The sequence below is a fragment of the Ambystoma mexicanum genome, chromosome 8 (assembly GCF_040938575.1).
Source record: "Ambystoma mexicanum isolate Mex_15411 chromosome 8, UKY_AmexF1_1, whole genome shotgun sequence".
Classification (NCBI taxonomy): Eukaryota; Metazoa; Chordata; class Amphibia; order Caudata; family Ambystomatidae; genus Ambystoma; species Ambystoma mexicanum.
The window spans coordinates 271,414,837-271,435,775 of record NC_090929.1 but is presented as its reverse complement, the minus strand read 5'-3'; the positions used below and the strand labels follow the sequence as shown (position 1 = coordinate 271,435,775).

The 20,939-nt window shown below is 47.2% G+C and overlaps 1 protein-coding gene across 1 annotated transcript in view; it reads left to right on the top strand.

The window, feature by feature from the left end:
- The window catches only part of PAPPA (pappalysin 1), a 2,238,202-nt gene that overhangs the window by 2,020,119 nt on the left and 197,144 nt on the right, over window positions 1-20,939 (top strand). The window contains exon 14 of the mRNA XM_069609668.1: window positions 16,878-17,046. Within this exon, the coding sequence (XP_069465769.1) occupies window positions 16,878-17,046 (169 nt within the window). The remainder of the gene's footprint in view (window positions 1-16,877; window positions 17,047-20,939) is intronic.

Sequence of the window (20,939 nt, the reverse complement as noted above, 5' to 3'; positions counted from 1 at the left end):
CCTGCAATGCGCTTACAGCAAGATCTTTGTAGAACAGATTAGCGCAGTGGAGGGAGATATTCCCCAAATCACCTCCGGATCATCTCATGAAATTCACATGAAGGAAGACAATGGCAGAAGAGATAAGCACACCTTTATTTATTAGGGCACCGCATAAAAGGGACTCCCTTCTAGGAAGCGCCCTGGTTGGGAGGGGTGGAAAAGACTCGAACACTGGTACCAGACCTGAGGCACCAAAGGCTACCGGCGTTCACGTTGAGGAGTCTAGCGATTCGACCAGGTCAGGTAATGTGGGGCCTCTGGGCTCTTTTACCGGATAACAGTCTGAGAAACCTTTGCCTTCCTGTACCGGGCCTTGACCTGAGTGGGAGCCTCTACGCATACAGACTACCAGCGCTCTGGCTGAGGGCTACACGCCTCCTGGAGTGAACTCCAAGGTACATAAGAAGCAGACACCTGCCGGAATGGTCAATCAAGACCTCCTCTTCAGGGCTCTATGCTGGACACAGATTTCCTGGACGTTCCAGATTCCTCTCAGGATGATCACAAAATGGCAGCAAGGATAGAAGGTTCAGCATCATGCACTCATATGCCGGTGAGGGCTTCTTCTTCGGTAGACTCTTGACATTCAGAAAGAGTCAGTCTCACATTCAATAGTCAAAGTGGCTCTAAATACAGGGAGAGTGCAGGCTGCTCAACACTTTATGACCAGTCTGGAATGGTCATCGGCAGAGGTACCATGGTGCACAGCATATCCATTAACCTTCAATGCCATGAGGTACTCTGACACATTAATGCATCAACCTACACAAATGCCCTAGGTACCAGTCACATCTACCGCAGCAGCGCACACCTGCTTGTGAGGATAAATATTTTAACCATTTTCTAAACCTCACGAAATCAACTGAAATGTCAGAAATGTTAAGAGGGCTGGTTAGGGAGGACTCCCACAGGAGAAACCACGCCCTCAGACAATATTAGTTCCTCCTCCACTGCCACCTCTGGTTATGCAAGTACCCTTATCACAGGATGTGGGCGCACAACCTACGGATAAATTCGAAGATGTTCCAACTCCGTCGGACAAAGAAACCGATTCTGACATCAGAAAGCCCCAAGAGCCAGGATTCAGGGGTACCAATCAAGGTCGGATCGGCACGTCATGGTGTTGACACTCACAAAGCAGAGTTCCCATCCTCAGCCAAAGATTTTCAAGAAATGTTTGAGGGATTGGCAGAAGTGTTGGCACTTCAAACAACTTCTACATCAGGAATTGATATGATATAATATGGCATTTATAATGCGCCTATACAAGTGTTTCAAGGCACGACGCGGCAAGGGAGGGGGAACAGAGGGATAACAGAGACAGCGATCTTTCTAGGCCAGGTGACATTGAGATTGTGCAAGTGCAGGGGAGGGGGCAAGTGCCAGGGGAAAGGGGAGGGGCGCATCGATGTACATGGGATCAAAACAATAACAAGATGTGCGGCCAGCAGGTGGCAGGTACAAGGGTAAGTGCAGACAGTAGGAGTCCAAAAGTGCAGGTAGTGAGACTGTAGGATTACAGATACAGACCCAAAGTGCAAGGGTTGCCGGGAGGCAGAGCAGGTGTGCAGCTGGGCGGGCAGGGACTTGGGCCCGGAATCAGAGGGTAATCAGTGCAGTATCAGACAGGAAATCAGCAGGGGAGAGGAAAAGAGAAGGCAGAAGCAAAGAGGAAGGTCTTGAGGTGCTTCCGGAACCAGAGATGGTTCTCGTCAAGTTACAGAGAGACAGGGAGGCTGTTCCAGAGGGAGGCCCCAGCCGAAGAAAGAGATCTACCACCAGCTTGTTGCTTGGAGAAGCGACTGACCCTGAGGGAGTTGGACGTGGAGGAGCAAAGAGCTTGAGTAGGAAGGTATTTATGAAGAGAGCGTTGGAGGTATTGAGGACTCAGTAGGTCCAGAATGCCTTGTGGACAATGCAGAGGGTCTTTAACTTAATCCTAGCAGCCACGGGCAGCCAATGCAGAGATTTCAGTGCTGGCGAGATACGATCCCTGGGCTTGAGCCAAGGACAAGTCTCGCAGTCCTGTTCTGGATGAGTTGCAGAGGGCGGATCGTAGAAGCAGGCAGATTTAGAAAGAGGCTGTTGCAGTAGTCCAGCCTAGAGAGAACAAGAGCTCTAGAGACAGTGAGCTTCTGGGGGAAGGAGAGGAAAGGGAGAATACCTCTGAGGAGGTGCAGTTGGTAGTTTGACATCTTAGAGACGTCAGAGATGTGAGGAGCAAAGGAGAGTGTGGAGTCGAAGATGACCCAGAGGTTCTTAGCCTCACAGGTGGGAGCAGGAAGCGGGCCAAGGGAAGGCTGATGAAGGGGGGTGTGCTGTCAGTGGCAAAGAAAATCTGGACAAAGCCGCATTCATGCCTGCCATTTAACAAAAAATGATATGTATGTTACAAGCAACCCAGCTCTGAGGGGCAACTACTCTCATCACACCCTCAACCACACTCTTCTGTAGTAACGGCAGCATCACTATATGCGAAGCCTGGCAGCTCAAGCACCTCGGCGGCCTCCATATCAGCTGCATCCTTCTGTTTAGAGAGGATAAGCTTCTGGAACATTTCAGAAACAAGTTTTGTTCGAATACAGCGCTACACTTACGACAAGCTAAGACAGATGTTTATTTGCTGCAGCAAATCAGCTCTGGAGGGAAATCTGTGAATTTACGCAGCATTAAAATCAGGGTTGATGGAGGCAAAATTGGTTGTGCAAGATATACTTGAAGCATCTTTTGGGCAAATTGACATCGACAGCAGAGACATATTTATAGGATTGGACATGCAAAGCTCAACATGGATGCGTGCAACAAAATGTAATAACGACATACAAGACAAGATTTCGGATCTACATTTTGAGTGCTCTGATCTTTGTTGCTCATCCAGAGATGATGAGCTGACAGAAAATAGGACCAGCTCTCAGACTGCTAAATTGCTGGTGATCCTAATAAAACCAGCTATTAAATCCTTTTCGCAAGGTTCGGAGACCAGGGAAAGGTCTTTTGGCTGCTTTGGAGGGTTCCAAGAGAGGAGAGTGAGGCAGCCAGATAGATTTCCAAGTATGATCAGGTGAAACCAGCCAAGAACTACCCTTAAAGGGTTTTACTCACCCGCTCCTCTGAAAATACAAAGCATTGAGATTATCATCGGGATCGACAAGCTCCCAGTGGGGGCAGATTGGGTATGTTCAAGGAGCAATGGTGTCATCCTTTCGGAGGCCCTTGGTTACATTCAATGGTTTTCAATGGGTTTCGATAACCTATCCCATTTCCCTCTCCAGCATCCTCTCCTCTCATACATATAGGATCTCCAGCACTGCTCAGGGAAATAGCAAGCTTTATAAAAGCAAACGTCGTGGAGATGGTACCTCCAGAAAACACAGCCAAAGGTTTTTACTCAAGGTTTTTTGCTGTCCCCAAGAAGAACCAGGCTGGCCTGAGAGTTGTGCTAGACCTATCATACCTCAACCTCTCCTTACTCCTTTGAGAAATTCAAGGTGGTGACATCTGCTCAGATTGCAACGCTTCTCTGTGCAGGGGACTGACTATGTGCATTTGATCTGAAGGATGCATACCTGAATGCGCCAATCTGCATCCCCACAGGCAATTCCTGAGATTTTCTGTAACAGGAAAACACAAAGTTCTGCCTTTCGGGCTCAATTCAGCACTGAGAGTGTTTATACAATTAGGAATGCCATTGCCAGCAAATTAAGGAGCAAAGGCCATCCTGTTTACCCCTATTTAGACGAATGGCTCACCAGAACGGATACTCCCAAGGAAGCCATGCAGACTGTTGAGTCACTTATGGACATTCTATTTGATCTAGGGTTATCTATCAATAAGAAAAATTTGAAATTGGTCCTGACACTGAATCTCATCTTCATTGGGTTTCATTGGGACACAATTCAGGCCAGAGTATTACCGACACAAGAAAGGCAGATGGACCTACATGCGGACTCGCCGTCCCGCTTAGGATCATCTACCTGACCATCGTGATGGGACCATATCAACTAACGCACCGTGGCTCCTACATGTAAGTGCAGCCGTGGGTATATCTCTGTTTCATGAGCTTTCACATCTGATCTCAGGGTGAATTGCCCATTGATCGTATTGACGTCCTTTGAAAAAGGCTGCCTTATTTACTGCACACCGACTGGAGGCCTGTGTCCCTCCATCCACATGCAGCTGATTGGGTGCTGCATGCTTTTGAATCCGCCCCCAAGAACGGAGGCAGAAGCCGGCCGCTCGAATCGAAGGGCCGCGGATCTAAGGGCCTGGCTGCGGCTGTCTGCGGCAGAAGACGAACGGTCGCACGGCCCCCCTGCGCTAACCTACATATAACACTGATCCACCAGGCTTGCACGATGCAGCACAATGGTGAGTGGAGCTCCCGCCCCCCATCGCTATCCACGAACAATCTACAAACACTACGGCATACCTCTGCCCTAACGCTGATGTAACATTTAAACATCTTGTGTTCTGGTTTCATGCCGCATTCAGCCTACCATGCTATTTTGTATTTTGACTGCATTCCGAACCTAGCCACCCTGACATTTTGTACTTTGATTGTATTCTGCATCTAGCCACCACAATATTTTATATTTTGATTGTATTCCGCATCTAGCCACCCTGATATTCTGTGTTCTGACCACATACCACATTTAGCCACCCTGCTACTCTGCCCTCTGGATAGCAACACCCTAACCTACCTCCAGGACAACCACAACATGAGGCTGAGAGTCTCACACTCACAGCACCTTGCTCCACCGACCATCAGCTCCCTCATCATTAGCCTCTACTTAGCTACCACTATGATCCACTCACCCACCTTTCAGCCCACCACACTCGCAATCTCCTCCCACACAGGGATACCACCTCTCCACACCGCTTCAGAGCACCATGCCGCCCAATCTAGCATTAGGCCTGATTCAACCCATACCACAGAGGCCCCGGAACTAACACAACTACACTCACCTTATCAAGCCACCAGACTTTCTAGACTCAGAACACGTACCCTACCCCTACACACGATCACCTCACCCATGCCCACTAAGTCAAGAAACCACAGACTGGGCTCCCGCACGGCCGCGAGAACCTCCACAAACATCACTTACCCTTCCATACCTAGTACTAGGTCCACCACGCCTCTCAGCTCTAAGCCCTCACTGTCAACCTTTGCACCTACTAACCCACAACCCAAAGCATGCCTACCCAGGCTACCATTAGTCACAAACACACATAAATCACACCTGAAATGCTCTCTGCTCAATGTGCGCTCTCTCCTCGCTCATGCTCTCGAAATAAATTACCTTCTGTCCAGTCAAGACCTAGACATACTAGGTATTACCGAAACATGGCTACACAAGGCTTCTGGCCCTACCATCACCCTCGCTCTGCCCCCAGGATACACAAACCTCAGACAGGATAGACACTCCAAAATAGGAGGGGGAGTTGCTCAAATCCACAAAGACTCCCTATCTATCAGACCCATCCCCCACCTTTGGGAGGGCAACGCAGACATCCTATCTGTCAAACTATCCCTCTCACCAAATAACACCATCAATACCCATGTCCTAAATCGGCCCCCTGGTCTCCCTGCAGACTTTCAAGGCCACCTCACCCACTTGCTCAGTGATAATATCAAAAGATCTACTAAAACCATACTCCTAGGTGATCTCAACCTTGGTTACAATGACCCCAAAGATAAACCAGCCACCGTACTGACCAAAGATTTTCTAGACCTAGGATTCTCCCAAAAAGTCTTGATCCCGACTCACGGCAAAGGCTGCACCCAGACTAGGTTGTTGACCACAAATGTGACTTACACATCACATCTAATCTTGCCTACCTGTGGACTGACCACAATTGCATTCAATTCTCCATTCCTACTGACCCATGTTCTCAAATTCTCACACATGCCCAATGGCGCAAACATGAAGCGCTAAAAAACGTACAACAGACAACATCCTACCATACCTCAACATCCCATGCCTATTAACCCCCTTCTCAAAGCACCCTACCATTCTAGCAGACATCTTCAAGGACACCCTTACCAATGCAGTAAACTCCATAGCTCCACTTGAATGTAAAAAGGAGAAAAGGTCATTTCACAAGACCTCATGGTTCACTGAAGAACTCCAAACTCTTCGTTCTAATAAACGACTGGCTCTTAAAAACTGGCAGACTAACCCCAGCGACTCCTCCAAAGAAAGCTTTAAGATGATTGCCCTGCAGTACAAACAGGCCATCATTACTGCCAAATCCAACTCATTTAATCTGCGAATATCTAATGGCAACTCCCAAACCAAGGAATTATTCACCATCTTCAATGAACTTACTGCACCTCCCGCTACCACTGACAAGATCATCAAAGATGAAGCATGGTGCGCTAGCATACAATCTGCAATCCTGAACAAAATAGTCCTCCTTCAGAAGATAATTCAGGATCACTATAATGCTCTACCTAGCTAGCTCTGACCTATCTCACCCCTACTGAGCACAAAGCCCCTTACCCGCCCAACGTCTCCTTCAAAGACATCTCAGAACCAGAAGTCATAGACCTCCTCAAACACCTTAAACCATCACTATGTAAAGGCGACATATGCCCGCCTAAGATCATTCAGGGTTGTGCCGAAGCCCTTGCCTCACTTCTGACAGCCTTCATTAACTCCTCTTTTAAAACAGGTATCGTCCCAGATAGCCTAAAAGAGGCTAGGGTTCGCCCCCTCTTGAAAAAAAACACCTTAGATCCTGCACACCCGAACAACTACCAGCCCATAACAACCATCCCCTTCCTTCTCAAAATTCTGGACAAGGCGGCCCACAAACAAATACAACTATACCTAGAAACAAACTCCATCCTAGGAAAAAGACAGTCCGGTTTCTGTAAAGGACACGGTACAGAAACTGCCCTACTAGACTTAAAAAAACAAATCACTCAATTCATGGTCAAAGGCAAGCCTGCCCTCCTCCTCCTCTTAGACCCTTCAGCGGCCTTCGATCTTGTAGATCATAAGACCCTTACAGCCCACCTCACCCAAGCGGCACAATTCTCCAAGCAAGCAGCCTCCTGGATCACATCTTTCCTCAAAGGCAGAGTAATTAAAGTATTCTCCAACCTAGCTAATGCTGCCCCCACCACCATCCACTGCGGAGTCCCACAGGGCTCATGCACAGCCCCCACACTATACAACCTCTTCACAAAACCCCTCTTCGACAAGCTTGATGCACTCGGTATTGCATATATCAATTATGCTGATGATACTCAAGTCTTGTTACCTCTGTCGAGCTTATATGACCAAGACGCAGAGGCCCTACACCTAATCTACGCTACCATCCAAGCATGAATGGCAGCAAACAGCCTATGCCTCAATGGGGACAAGACTGAGATCCTAATTTTCGGTCAAAAGGCTACACTAGCCAAGTTAGACCCCATCTACACCAATTTCAAAATAGATAACTCTAGCATTCCTGTATCCTCTTCGGTAAAGACACTAGGGGTTCACATTGATTCCACCCTATCAATGAGCAAGCATGTAAGCGGCATTGCCTCAGCCTCAGCCCTAAGCACGAAACTTATCAATGCCATAAAACTATACCTAACCAAATCAAATTGCCTCTCAATTGCTAGAGCTACGATAGGGGCTAAGTTAGACTACTGCAATGCTCTTCTAGAAGGCACTTTAAAAAAAAAACCTAAACAGACTTCAAGTTACTCAAAACAATGCGCTAACAGCTGCATTAAGCATCCCGAAAAGAGACCCCATCACCCAAGCCAGAACGGCAGCCCACTGGCTCCCAGTCAAAGACTGCATCACTTTAAAATTCTCACCATCACTCATAAATGTCTCAATCTCGCGCAACATCATATCTTTCACAAGCCATATCAAGGACCACATCCTCCCAGCCCATCAGAACACATTACACCAATCAAATGAACATCCCACACATCAACAGTGCCAAAGCAGGGTGGATAGGCTTCCCGTTCTTAGCCCCCAAGCTCTGGAACGCTCTCCCTACTGCCCTAAGAGTGGAGACATCCCTTGGAGCCTTCCGGAAACACCTTAAAACATCCCTCTTCAATTAACACCCTTCCATATTGCCTCCTGCCACATCAACATCCTATATCCCATACAATTTCACACATTTCCTCACAATGCACTATGTACATCGTGTAAAATGTAAATATGTTAAGTATATATTATGTTTTTATTGGCTTCCACTCTGCAACTAAGCTCTGCTCTAATCTCGGTAACTAAGCTCTGATCAGTCTCTGTAACAAGCGCCATGATGCCTAAGGGCTGCTGTACGCTCTACAAATACGAATAAATAAATAAACAGGTTAGCTCGGTGGAGGGAGCTATTAGAACGATCGCCTCCAGAGGACTTAAAGGACTTCGTCAAGCACAAGTCAAGGCCCAAGGTAGGGCCACTTTTTTCATCCGCACCCCACAAGGGCGACTTCTTCCCAAGGAAACGTCAGAGCGGGAGGGACCATTCAGGTTCTAACACCAGCACAGGTACTGAGACTGCTTCAGCTACTGGCCGCCAGGCCGAGGGGTTGCTAGATCCTGCCCTGTGATGTCGCTGAGGGACCGCAAGGTTCTTTTGCTGGGTGTCCATCTGAGGGGCTACACCCTACTACAGGACAAATGTCTGAGGGGGGCGCCTGTACGCAGCACTACCAGCGACACAGCTGAGGGCACAGCGCCTACCAGGCCCCGTCCTGAGGTGCAGGGTAGGCTCCACCGCTAAGGGTCCTGGAAGAGGTCGGCCTAGCGTAGCAAGAACCACAGCGTAGGCACGTGTCATGCAGCCAGAAACAATTGCCCCCCGCGCCAGAAAAGATGGCCGCTCATCCGATACCACCCCCTTTTGGGGAGCAGGTGGGAGAACGAGTTTCAAAGAGGGACTGGTCTTCGCCAGCTACATGGCCTACAGCATATCCTTCTGCATCGCAGGGCAGGTACACCCCACAGGCAGCAAGGCAGAGTACGCCCAGACCTCAGCATCCTCAGGGCCCTACTCCTGTGCGACCTAGCGCCCCGCCAGCCTGTGAGGACAGGTTTTTTGAGAAATTCATCACGCTTATGAGATCCCCTCAAATGGGAACCATCCTTTGGGATGTGATCAGGGACATGTTACCTCTTGTCCTGCCACCTGCGCCCATAGTCATTCCTCCTATGGCCTCAGCGCCTAAGGTGCTCGTGCAGCCTCAGCTGCCTGCGACGGTCCCCACGGTTCTGGCTCCTATGCCTCCTGCACCCCAGGCAGTTCCATACCAGCCACCACAGCAGTCTCCGGCTGCGGTCACCAGACCTCAGCCTGCGGCGCCCAGTACTCCTCGACCTGTTCCAGACCAGCAGGACACCCTGGTGGACACTGATGAGGAGGACCCTGACACTCTGTCTTCGGCCAAGGCATTCCATGAACGACTCGCAGGTCTGGCCGAATACTTGGGGCTTCCACAACCCGGGTTGATCAACCAGAGGCGGGGGTCCTGGCCGAGGTCCTCTCTCTACGGCCTGCGGCTACAACAGGGATCCCGATGCAAAAGGACGTTGTCGCCTTGGCCAAAAAGGGATGGCTTAAACCCATTCAGCGCAGCCGACCAACCGGTGCCTCGACGTCAAGTACAGGCAATTGGAGGGGATCCACTCTTGCTGTCGGCACACCCTCAACCTCATTTTTCGGTGATTGCCACAGCCTCAATCTATTCCAAGCCGCAGTCTTCCTTGGCTACCTCGTCCTCGGCGCTACTAGGCTAGGAGGAGAAGATCTTGAAGGCAAATGAAAGAAGGTCTATTCCAAAGCCTTACTGCACCTTCATCAGTCAAATGCGGATGCTATGCTCGCAGCCGTTAATCAAAGGCTTTGGCAGGAAATAGCAGACTTCCTTCCGGAACCTCCGGTGCAAAGTCAGGCGCGCTTCATGGCGGGGCTGGCAAAACCAAAGATGGTGGCTCAGGACATCATGGAGTCCACTGTGGCACATTTAGACACATAAGGCCGTGCCATCTGCATCGCCACGGACATGAGAAGAACTGCCTGTTTCGGGCTACCAGGTTCAACCCGGGGGTCCAGGAGCGCATATTAGACCTTGCGTTCGAGGGTAGCAACCTTTTTGATCCAGCACCGATGAGGACCTTGATAAGAAGAAAAACAGGTCCCAGAATACACAATCCTTATCTATCCTCACAAAGTCCATGGCCAAGACGTATAGCCAGACGCACCAGCGTTCTGACAAGGGGCGGGCCTTCGGCGGGTTCCGGGCCTTCCAGGAACGAAGGTCCAGGCAGCCGAACTGGTCTCCAAGTCAGCAGCACCACAAACAACACAAAACGAGGAATAGGGGCTTCTTTCGGTCCCCCTCCTCAGCCCCAGCTTCAGTGGGGAAAAAAGGCATGACACTTTTGCGAACCCCTGGATGCTGTCAGTAGTGTTCACGGGCTACCGCCTACCAGTTCCTCCCTTTCCTCTCTCCTCCCCTCCACTCCCACAGATTGGGACAACAACTCTGTTAGCTGAAATTCGATCGCTTGTAGAGAGCCAGGCAGTGGAAGAAGTCCCAGCCTCCCAGCAGGGTATGGGCTTCTACACCAGGATTTTCTCCCATACACAAGAAGAACCAGGCTGGCCTAAGAGTTTTGTTGAACCTTTCCACCCTGAACCTTTCCCTCCCTCTTCAAATGTTCAAGATGGTTACCCCAGCACTTATTGCAGAGAGACTGGATGTGCTCCCTGGATCTGAAGGACACATACCTACACATCCCAATTTGGCAGCCTCATCGGTCCTTCGTGAGGTTCAGGATCATGGGCTTCCATTTCCAATGCAAGGTTCTACCCTTTGGTCTCAATTCAGCATTCATAATGATCTTTCAACAACTGAAGAATCTACAAAGGGGGAACCAGCTCTGACCTTCAGCATTCGTGCTTTTGGTGGACATGCGTCCTACCTTGCAGATGCCCGATTGGCTTTAATCCTATTTGTTTAAGCCTGGTAAAGACCTACGGTCTTTACGAGGCTTATGAATGCAGTGGCAGCCCTTTTCAGGGCCCAACGTCACCATGTCTATCCATACCTAGACGACTGGCTCGTCAGGGCGAGATCCCCGGAGGCAGTCCATCACACCTCCTCCGCCTTCATGAAAAAGCTACACGAATTGGGATTCTCCATAAATATCAAAGAAGTCAGAGCGGGAGCCGACACAGAGCCTAATGTTCCTGGGCCTCATCTGGGATACCAGCTCCAAGAGAGTTTTTCGCTCAGAGGACAAGATCACAACCATCAAGAGGGCCACGGGTCATTTTCTCAGCAGAGTGGAGACCTCAGCATGGTGGTACCAGCACCTCTTGGGCATCATGGCGGCTTGTCTACTGGCAGTGCCATACACAAGGCTCAAAATTAGAAGATTACAGCTGCACTTTGCAGACTCATTGAGTCAGGAGCGGGGTTCCCAAGCGGAACTTGTCAGCATTCCTCCTTTTCTCCACCAGGACCTTGTCTGGCAAAGCACGGATTGCAACTTGAGGATAGGCAGACTATTTCGGCAATCAGCACCACAGGTTACCATCACCACGGATTCTTCCTTGGAGGGCTGGAGGGGGGCTACCCCAGAAAACCACAGCGTCCATGGAGTTTGGTCTCTTCAAGAACAGGAGGCCCATATCAATTAGCTTGAGCTGAAAGCGATCTGGCTGGCTCTCAAGGTCTTCCTGCCTCTTATCAGTGGCAAGATGATCCTCATTCAAACGGACAACTCCACCAGCATGTATTACATCAACAAGCAGGGTGGCGCCAGGTCTCCTCCACCATGCACCCTGCCAGTCAACATTTGGGAGTGGGCTCTGGAGAACAGCAATCCACCTTCCGTGGGAGTGCAACCTGGAGGTGGACAGGACAACTACGAATGGCAGTTGAACAAACAGGTCCTTCAGGAGATCTTCAACAGATGGGGTCATCCACAGGTGGATCACTTCGTCACCTGGTCCAAGAGGAGGTGCCCCCAGTTTGTGTCCTTGCAGGGACAGGGCGGCGGCTCTCTGGCCGATGCGATGCAGATGCAATGTGACAGCATGAACGCATATGCCTTTCTTCCCACTCCCCTGGTCCACAGGATAATCTGCAAGATCAGGGAGTCCCAGCACCTCCGTGTCATCCTAATCGCTCGGTGCAGGCCTGCGAGGCTATGGTTCTCGGAACTACTCAGCCTGTCAGAACAGGCCCGGTGCACCTTCCGCTGTATCAGCTCACCTACTCCCACAGCAGGGGGGCACAGTCCTCCACCCCGGCCCCAGAAGTTAGCCCTTGCATCTGCAACTGTCACAGGCTAACCTAGACATCATACCGGGTGCTAGGAGCGACGCTACTAGGAGCCAGTACAAGAGCAAGTGGACTAGGTTTTTTCACTGGGCAGAATCAAAGTGAGTCGATCCTTTCACTTGCACGTTGGACGACGTGCTATCCTACTCAGCACACCTCGCACACTCGGGGGTGCAAGTAGACACATGTTGCACCTATCTGGCAGCCATCAGAGCCTATAGGAACTCGGAGGAGGGTGGCTTTTCATCCTCCAACCCGATAGTTAAAAGACATTTGACGGGCCTCACCAGGCTCTACCCACCTATCAAGAAGACGCACCCGGTATGGGACCTCAATGTAGTTTTGAGCGCCTTGGCGCATAAACCGTTTGAGCCAATGGTGTGCGCGGACATCAGGCTTGTCACCATTAAGACAGCCCTCTTGGTGGTTCTTACGTCTGCACGCATGGTCAGTGAAATCCAGGCACTGGTGGTGTCAGAGCCCTATATTACCTTTCATAAGGATAAGGTTGTCCTTAGAACTCATCCTGCATTCCTCCCTAAGGCAGTCTCCTCGCTTCACCTCAACGAGGAGATAGTGCTACCTACTTTCTTTGTGGAACCCCAAGGACGAGGGCCAGAGGGTTCTGCACTGTCTAGATGTCAAGAGTGCTCTAAAATTCTACCTGGACAGAACCAAGAGGCTCTCTTTGTCACCTTCGGGGGGTCAAGGCCAGGCTATCAAGCTTCCAAGGCTTCCATAGCAAGAGGGATGGTTGCGGCCATGAAGGAGGCTTGTGAGGGGCAGCACAAACCACTCCCGGCAAATATGCATGCCCACGCTATCAGAGCCAAGGCCACGGGTGTGGCTTTTCAGAGACATGTTCCATGGCAGGTCATCAGTAAGGCGGCTACATGGGCCACGCCTTCGGCCTTCTGCAAGCACTACTGCTTGGATGCCAGCTCCAGGTCAGAGGCAGCATTTGGTCAGGCAGTTTTAAGGAACGTGTTTTCTTAGGAGGGTCACCTCTCCACCCTGGGGCTACATCCAGTTGTAATCGCCCATACAGTATGAAGGAAAGGGGACGGGACGTAGGAGTAATTATAAGTTACTGACCGTAGTGACTAATGTACACCTAGTCCATAGTCCCCTTTCCTCCATACGTCCATACGTCCCACCATCCTCCCCCCTTAATAAAACTGGTGTCATTAGGCATTGGTAATATTGTCGACGCGTCAAAGGGGACTGAGGAGTGGCACCGGTGGGCGGAGTCCTGGGAGCACATTCTCCCATGGCTGCGCCTCTAAATTTAAAGGGGAAGGAGATTTTTTCTGGTGGAAAAGGTTCTGTCTCCCGTCCCTAGCGAGGGATGCCCATACAGTATGGAGGAAAGGGGACTATGGACTAGGAGTACGTTAGTCACTACTGTGAGTAACTTATCATTTTTACAGTTGAATTTGGTTAGTAGAAACACATAACATAAAAGTGACGTGTGGTAGATTTTTAGGGCCTCTACCTGCTGATGCAACTTGCAGGGTAGTCATCTGGGAAACCCTTCATTAATTTTATAAACTGCATTAAAGCTACCTATGTTGCAGCAGACACAAAATCTGGTCAGATAGTTCTGCAAAATATGTTTGCTTAATAAGTCCACCAGCTTATCATGCTTGTGACGCATCCCATCGAGTATGGCAAAAGGGGGCATATGACATGGGAGAATGTACAAGTTACCATAGTGAATGACTACTATTCTCCTGGCCTACGGTCCCTATCCTCAATATGATATGATAGGTTATTTATAACGTGCTTAATACCCAGAGGTTTCTAAGTGCGGACCCAGCGATCGAACCTGCATTGCTCTGTGTCGTCTTGCTTCCAACGCGAGCAAGTTGCCCCTGAGCTATCTTCCAGAGACAAAGCGACCCTTCCTCCATCCCTTCTTTGTGATCAAATAGGTTTCACTCTTAAAGACATAAGGGTGAAAAAGGGGAAGCCATCACACGTGCTGATTTCAATTTTCATCTCATTGATTGACAAAGAAATGTCTCCAGTTCCAGCATCGAAGACACTGACATTTAATAGCACAATAGAAAACAGGGACCTTGAAATACAGTAATAGGCACTACGGTTAGTTCATTTGACAGAACTAGCATTCCCTGTCTTGCCTTGAAATCTATTTCTCAATGTCACTGGGCCTAGTAAGATTGTTGAAGTGTTCTCCCCTTTACCCGTACCTTTCCTTGTCGTGCATATCTATCAAGGGTGGACAAGGATGAGGGCTCTCTAAGTGCTATCAGCCCTCATAGATGTATATGAAAGCGTTGACTTGCATCACTCAGCTGACATAGCCTTTGGTAGTCATACAAGTCCCCAAACACGAGTACAGGATTTCTAATAAGGGAAATAACGAAGAATGGACCCCACAAAATCTGCCACCTTTAAGAAACCAGTAAAGGTGGCATCGGAGGATGTTCTGTATACTGAGTCAGAAACCTTGATAAGGACTTCAAGGCGTTCAGAACAACAATCTCTGCTGTTCATTGCTCCTTAGAATTGTCCTTTGAATGGGGTACTGAACTTATGCCACGGGATTCTTCCAAGTTAAAAGTTGAATAACATTTGACTAAGAGGAGACAAACAGTTCCTTTGATGTCCACAATTAAGAATGTACTTTGCCCTGCCCTCGCCCGTGCTCACTCTTTCCCATGACAGAGTTGCAATTCTGACTCCAAAAAGTGAAAGAGGCGACCGGTGTCCTACCGGTTTTGTGAATTAGTGGTGATGAACATTTGAATGATTTTTCAGAAAGAGGACGAAGTCTGAAGTTGCTTCTGATGTTGCAGCTGATGTTGTTTGCAGCTGATTAAGTATGATAGGAAAGTGGACATTTTCTGCACAGTTTAAACATTTTCTTCAGAGTTATCCCTTGAAGGCACTGTTTCTAGCTACCTGACTGGTGACCATCTGAAACGAAACTGTACTCTTCTTCTTCAGGTTGTGACATCATTCACAAGTAGAAATGCAGGCATAGAGCCTGGATACCTGCTTCCAAAGGCACCTGTTACCGTTGCTTCATGGGCATTTGGCCAAATTCCAATTCAATGTCATATTGATATCTCTCCTTTCTTTGTAAACACTCTTTCTTAATATGTATCACCTCAGTGGACTGTCAAAACAGGTGCACCAACGCTTTATTCCCCATTAATGTTGAGTTTCAGTAGAACCACCTGAAAAGGATGTCAATGTGTGGCTGCAGAGATCTCTGACGGCTGAGCAAAAGAATGGGTACTTGGTAACCGATTGCTCCATTAGCTCAGCTGTCTCGAGATGTGATGAAATCACATGCTCAGCAGCCAATTAACAACTACACTAGCCCCCAAGGTCCTCTCTGCACTAAGTTTATTTTAGCTGTCTCTGCCAGTCCCTAGTGTGTTGCTATGAGAAGAGACACATGTAGCATACTTTATGAGCTCCAGAAAGATAAGAACCACCACAGTGGCTTCAGAATACAGAGGATAAAGGTTACATAAAGGTCAAACGAAACTAGAGGTCGAGTGTGTTTACCACAAGGCTTAACCACAGACCTGCATTGAAACCAGAGCCAAGTATTAAAAGCCTGTAGGCAGAACAACATGCATCTGAATCTGGCACTTTCATGTACCCACATCTGCTGAGTGACTGGATGCAAAAAATGCAAAGTACAGAAAATGTATGTAACGTGCACAGTTTAAGCAGCTGGTCTCGGATGCATATTTGCTCTCATACAACTATTTCCCACATGTATTTCACCCACCACTTTCTACCTTGAGGTACGCAAAATGATGTGTTAAATATAGGGATAGCCCAGGAATGGCTAAGCATTTACACACACCAACTGAAGATGCACTGTTCCCCGAGATGATTGTTAATGGGTTCACCTCTCAAAAGAATTTGATTTCCAGTGTGCATTGTACCAATACTTCTAATCATACAGTCTGATTGGACTTGTGGGGCATCTGCCATCACTGGAACATTGCAGAAGAGAAATATTCAACCAATTATTGCTTCTTTTCGAAGAATTAGGAGGAGTTGGTATTGTATAACTCCTACACCATTCACATATGAAACACCCCTAGCAGAATATCCCTTCTTTTGAGATGCTTCTTCTTCATGGCCACCCCAATTCTTCAAGGCGATATGTCTAAAGCCTCTTCTTCATATCTGACAGAAAGGCAAGAAACCAGTTAGGTCAAAGAACATGACCTCTATTACTCGTGTAATTGACTCCATTTGTGAAAGACATAGCATTATAGAGAGAAAGAGGACCGATGCAGACTAGGATGGCTAATGAGAAAAAAGGCAGAATAGAGATAACAATAGGCAGATACACATGGTCTGAGTTAGAAGGCCATGTTACAATTGTTTGAGAGAGAACATTACTGAGAGGACTGTGAATTGAGGGGGTTCTTATTACTCATAAGTGCTATTGAAGCCTATTTCATTCACAGGTAATACTAAATATGGTCTCAAGTGCACTAATAGCTATGTCCCTGGCTTTTCTCAGCTGCATTCAGTACTCATGTGAAGCAACATACTGCCAAGCATTGGAGATTGAGAATGCTGTAATGAACTTCACCAGCGGGGCGCGCTTCAATGGAGCCCTTTTTGTCATTACTTGCAAGATGGGGTACGTTCTGCAGATACACCGAGATGATGATCTTATCAAAAGCCAGGTATGTCAGATATATGCTTCATTCCATCCCACCTCATTAGCCTGTTTGAAAGAATAGGTGTGTACATTTCTCTACTATATGCATATACAATTAAAGTTAAATAAGCAATTTGAAGAAAATGTTGGCTTCAGCACTAAATAGTGAGTAACTTGATGGACATGTAATCCATCATTTGTACACATCATGGGGTTCAATCACAAGAGTGGGCCTCGATTTGCTTTTGTCTTGTGTCAATGTTAGAGTGTGAAGCACAGCATTATGACTGAATGAAATATGTCTAGTATTACCTGCAATATCGCTCAAATCTCTCAGTAGGGAATAAACCTGTCACTGGGGTCTCTTGGAGAATGAATGTGCAGAATGTTCAGTATTCCTGCTAGAGTTTACTTCAAATAATTCCAGGACTACTTCAAAAGTTCACATATATCTTGCGATTGCTACTTTAAGGACGTTGACTGGCCTCATTATTAATAATAGTTTTTGATGTGTCAAAAACACCACATCAATTTGGAAACAATGGCATTGGTTCCCCTTGGAGATGGAAATAGTTGCCATTCTAGCTTACTGTGGCGCAAGACTGACAGCCTGATTCATGGAATTATTTGTTTGAAAAAGGCAGATTTGCTGGCTTTTCATCAAGGTCAGCAATTGTAGGATATAGATAGAGCTAATGTAAGATGCTGGGATGGGTTCATTAACTTCGTGAACAGAGGAGCGGATACCTGAGTGATATGAGTGGATTCGACTGAATGGTAGCTTGATGTTAATGGTTATTCCATTCATTTCAATTTCAATGAATGCAGGTGCTACTACCCAAACGTTTCACAGTCCTCATAATATACCATGAGATATAAAAGACGAAGTTGAGTAAAAGCCAAGCCAACAAGACTACAGACATACATTTATTTTCAATTTCAATGAATGCTGGCTTGATGGCAGCAGCCATGAGTAATTAAGTGAATTCATCTGAACGGCTAGTTTGTGATTGATTAGCTTAGGGTTGGAGTAATTAAGAGATGGCATTGGGTTAATTTGGCGAATAAACAGAAGTCAGTGTACATGCGTGTGTAATCATAGATAAAAATAGGAGCTTTGATGGTGAGAAAATAAGTTATATATTTACATTCCTAAAAATAAGAAATAACAAACATAGTCAACAAGACAAGTGTTCTTCTGATTGCCTGAATCTGGGTAATATCTTATTAGTAACCCTAGTTGGTTGTCTGTGTTATTCTGAGAACATCTTTTGTACATTGTAAGGCTTGACCAATTTTAATGAACAACCAAAAAAGTACAAATGTGGTGTGGCAAGTGGTCGTTAAAAACACTCAGTTGTAACTGAGCAATCTTTGCAGTGATTTGTATGAATGCACAATAAAACTATTTGAATTTGTAATCGAATTGCTGCGAAAGAATGGAGACATAAAATATTTCCTTGCACAGCCTGAGGGAACTGTTGTACCCATCAGTGCACTGAATCTCCAATAACCCATCCATCTTGCATTGAAAGCATTGAGTGTGCAAGCACAGTATCAGGAACAAGCTTTTTGCAAACTGGAGCTATGTACTTTTGACATTATGTTAGCAATGTAATGTAAACAGCTCCCCGCCACCAACATTTTGTCATTTGTATGGCAGAGTGCAAAAGTTCAGGGCAAAAGGCACCATATACTTGCTCCGTGCAAAGTGAGTACAGGATGCCTTGCATGCAAATAGTCCTGGTTTGTGAGCTAAGAAATGCTACATTAGCTAGTGATAGGATAGTTCAGCAAATGTTGAAGTGTGATTTCAAGAACCCTCCTTCTACGGCTCTCCACTGTGGCTCTCCACTACCAGCTTTGCCACATAGTTCAGGGTAGTAAATTCATTAAGTTGAGGAGAGTGGTAACAGAAGGTCATGCAGAGAAGCCGCTCTGTCCTTGGTGCACTGGGACCAAAATATGCTCAAAGCTGCTTTTCCTTGCCTTCAATGGTGTTGGTGGTGCATGTATCAGAGCTCTGTTTTCAGAGCCTCCCGCTGTATTGCTGAGAGTGAGATATGCTTGCCTCCTGCGGCCACTGAACATGGACCTCCTGCTACTTGACACACCATATAACAGTGGGATTACAAATGGTGGACTTCATGGGGATTTTGGTGGAATTACTGCGTGTGGAATTATGCCAGTTTTGCTGATTTGTAGCAGTAAGGTGGAGGCTTGTTGCTGGAGGTGAATTCTCCAATTTACCACCAAACGTGTATGGCGGTACTGTAACGAGGCAGTAATCTGAACAGTAATGGAATTACCACTGCATTACGACCGTTTTTACCTATTCTGACGTACTTGTAATGAGGCCCAATATACTGTCCCTCCCTACGAATGTGGCTAGACAGTTGGACTCTTTTGGAAAAGAGTTCTTGCATTGGGCCTGGCTACAGTAAAACTAGCAAATTTGCTCATTATCCTCCACCTGTACAACAGCGCAATGTCAAAGAAGGTCTCTCAATTCCTGGACCTTTTGACAGATGACAAAAAACAAGTCTTAAAATATCTCGAAGGAAAGATCTATGGTGTCGTACCTGGACAGTCAAACCTTAAGAAAATGGTGTGGTGTATAGGCAACAAGGTTGGTTTAAACGTGCATCTTTCAGACTAGTGGTGCAAGCGAAAATCCAGGACATCCCTTATGATGCCCCTGCAGGCCATTAAAATGTAAATGGTGACAAGATGGACTCTGTGTATCTGGCAACAAAAATGATAGTTTCAGCTCTTGGAGTTTCAAATGCAGGTCGACCACAACTTCTAGGTGAACATCCATCCCTAGCCTGGCCAGGGTACAAGGCCCATGTCGTATAGCATTGTCCTGTTCCCAAGACGAGTGTCAGGTGCTTGAGCTTTCTGCCTGGCTCAGTCATATCAGCAATACAAACTTGTTTACCAGGTCTATCATAAATGCAGAGACAACTGCTCCTCAATCAAGCTATGATAGCCTGTGCTATGCGAAACACATGCTGCCAGTCACATTTGACTCTAATGTGCTATACCCTTCACCACTGTTTACAACACTATTGGGATATTGGATTGTTCATTTCCAAAATCGCTGTGTCCATCATGTATGAAAAATGGATGCTTTACAATTTGGAGCACAGTCCCAGTATGGAGTGCATCTGCGTATTCAGCAATTCACTTAGCACACACCACCACCCTGTCTGCTGTGCTGACAACAGGCTTTTTGATCAAGGCAACGTTGGAAATTCTCCATTATAAAGAAACCAGAGTATTTATTCTAGGTATTTCCTCGTGAGCAATAAGAGCATGAAATGGAAGATGATACTGGACCTGTGAGATCTCAACAAATTCCTAAAAAGAAAACCATGGGTATGGTTACCATGCAAGACAATATTGAACAGCATCTACAGGGTTAGCTCATTTACATAGAACGGGACACCATGCCCACGCGTACATGGGTGACAGTGCTCACCAAATCCTCCCCAGTGTTTCAGATGATGAGGTCATTGTAAGATTCGATACATCTTTCAGTGCCCCTGGGATTCTCCATACATATTAAGACATTGTTAATTACACTGTCCAGGACCCTAGAATTCCCTGGTTGTGGAGTTTGATTCCCTCTTGTAGGCGTCATGGGAAAGAATAGCTTTGTTACAAGGGCTACTTTTTCAAGAACGTTGTTGCTTTTGCTTGACTTTGACCCCTGATTCATTACTCAGAGTGCTGCATCTACTATGTTTGCTTATTCTGTGTTCATTCCTCAGGGGTGGGTTTTGTATATTGTTTTCCTTATTAGTTATTATTGTACATGGTGTGTTTAATGAAAGTGTACATATTTGTGTAGAACCTGCCATCAGTGGCAGGACACCCCAGAGTCACTGATGGTGATTATACATTTAGATTTCT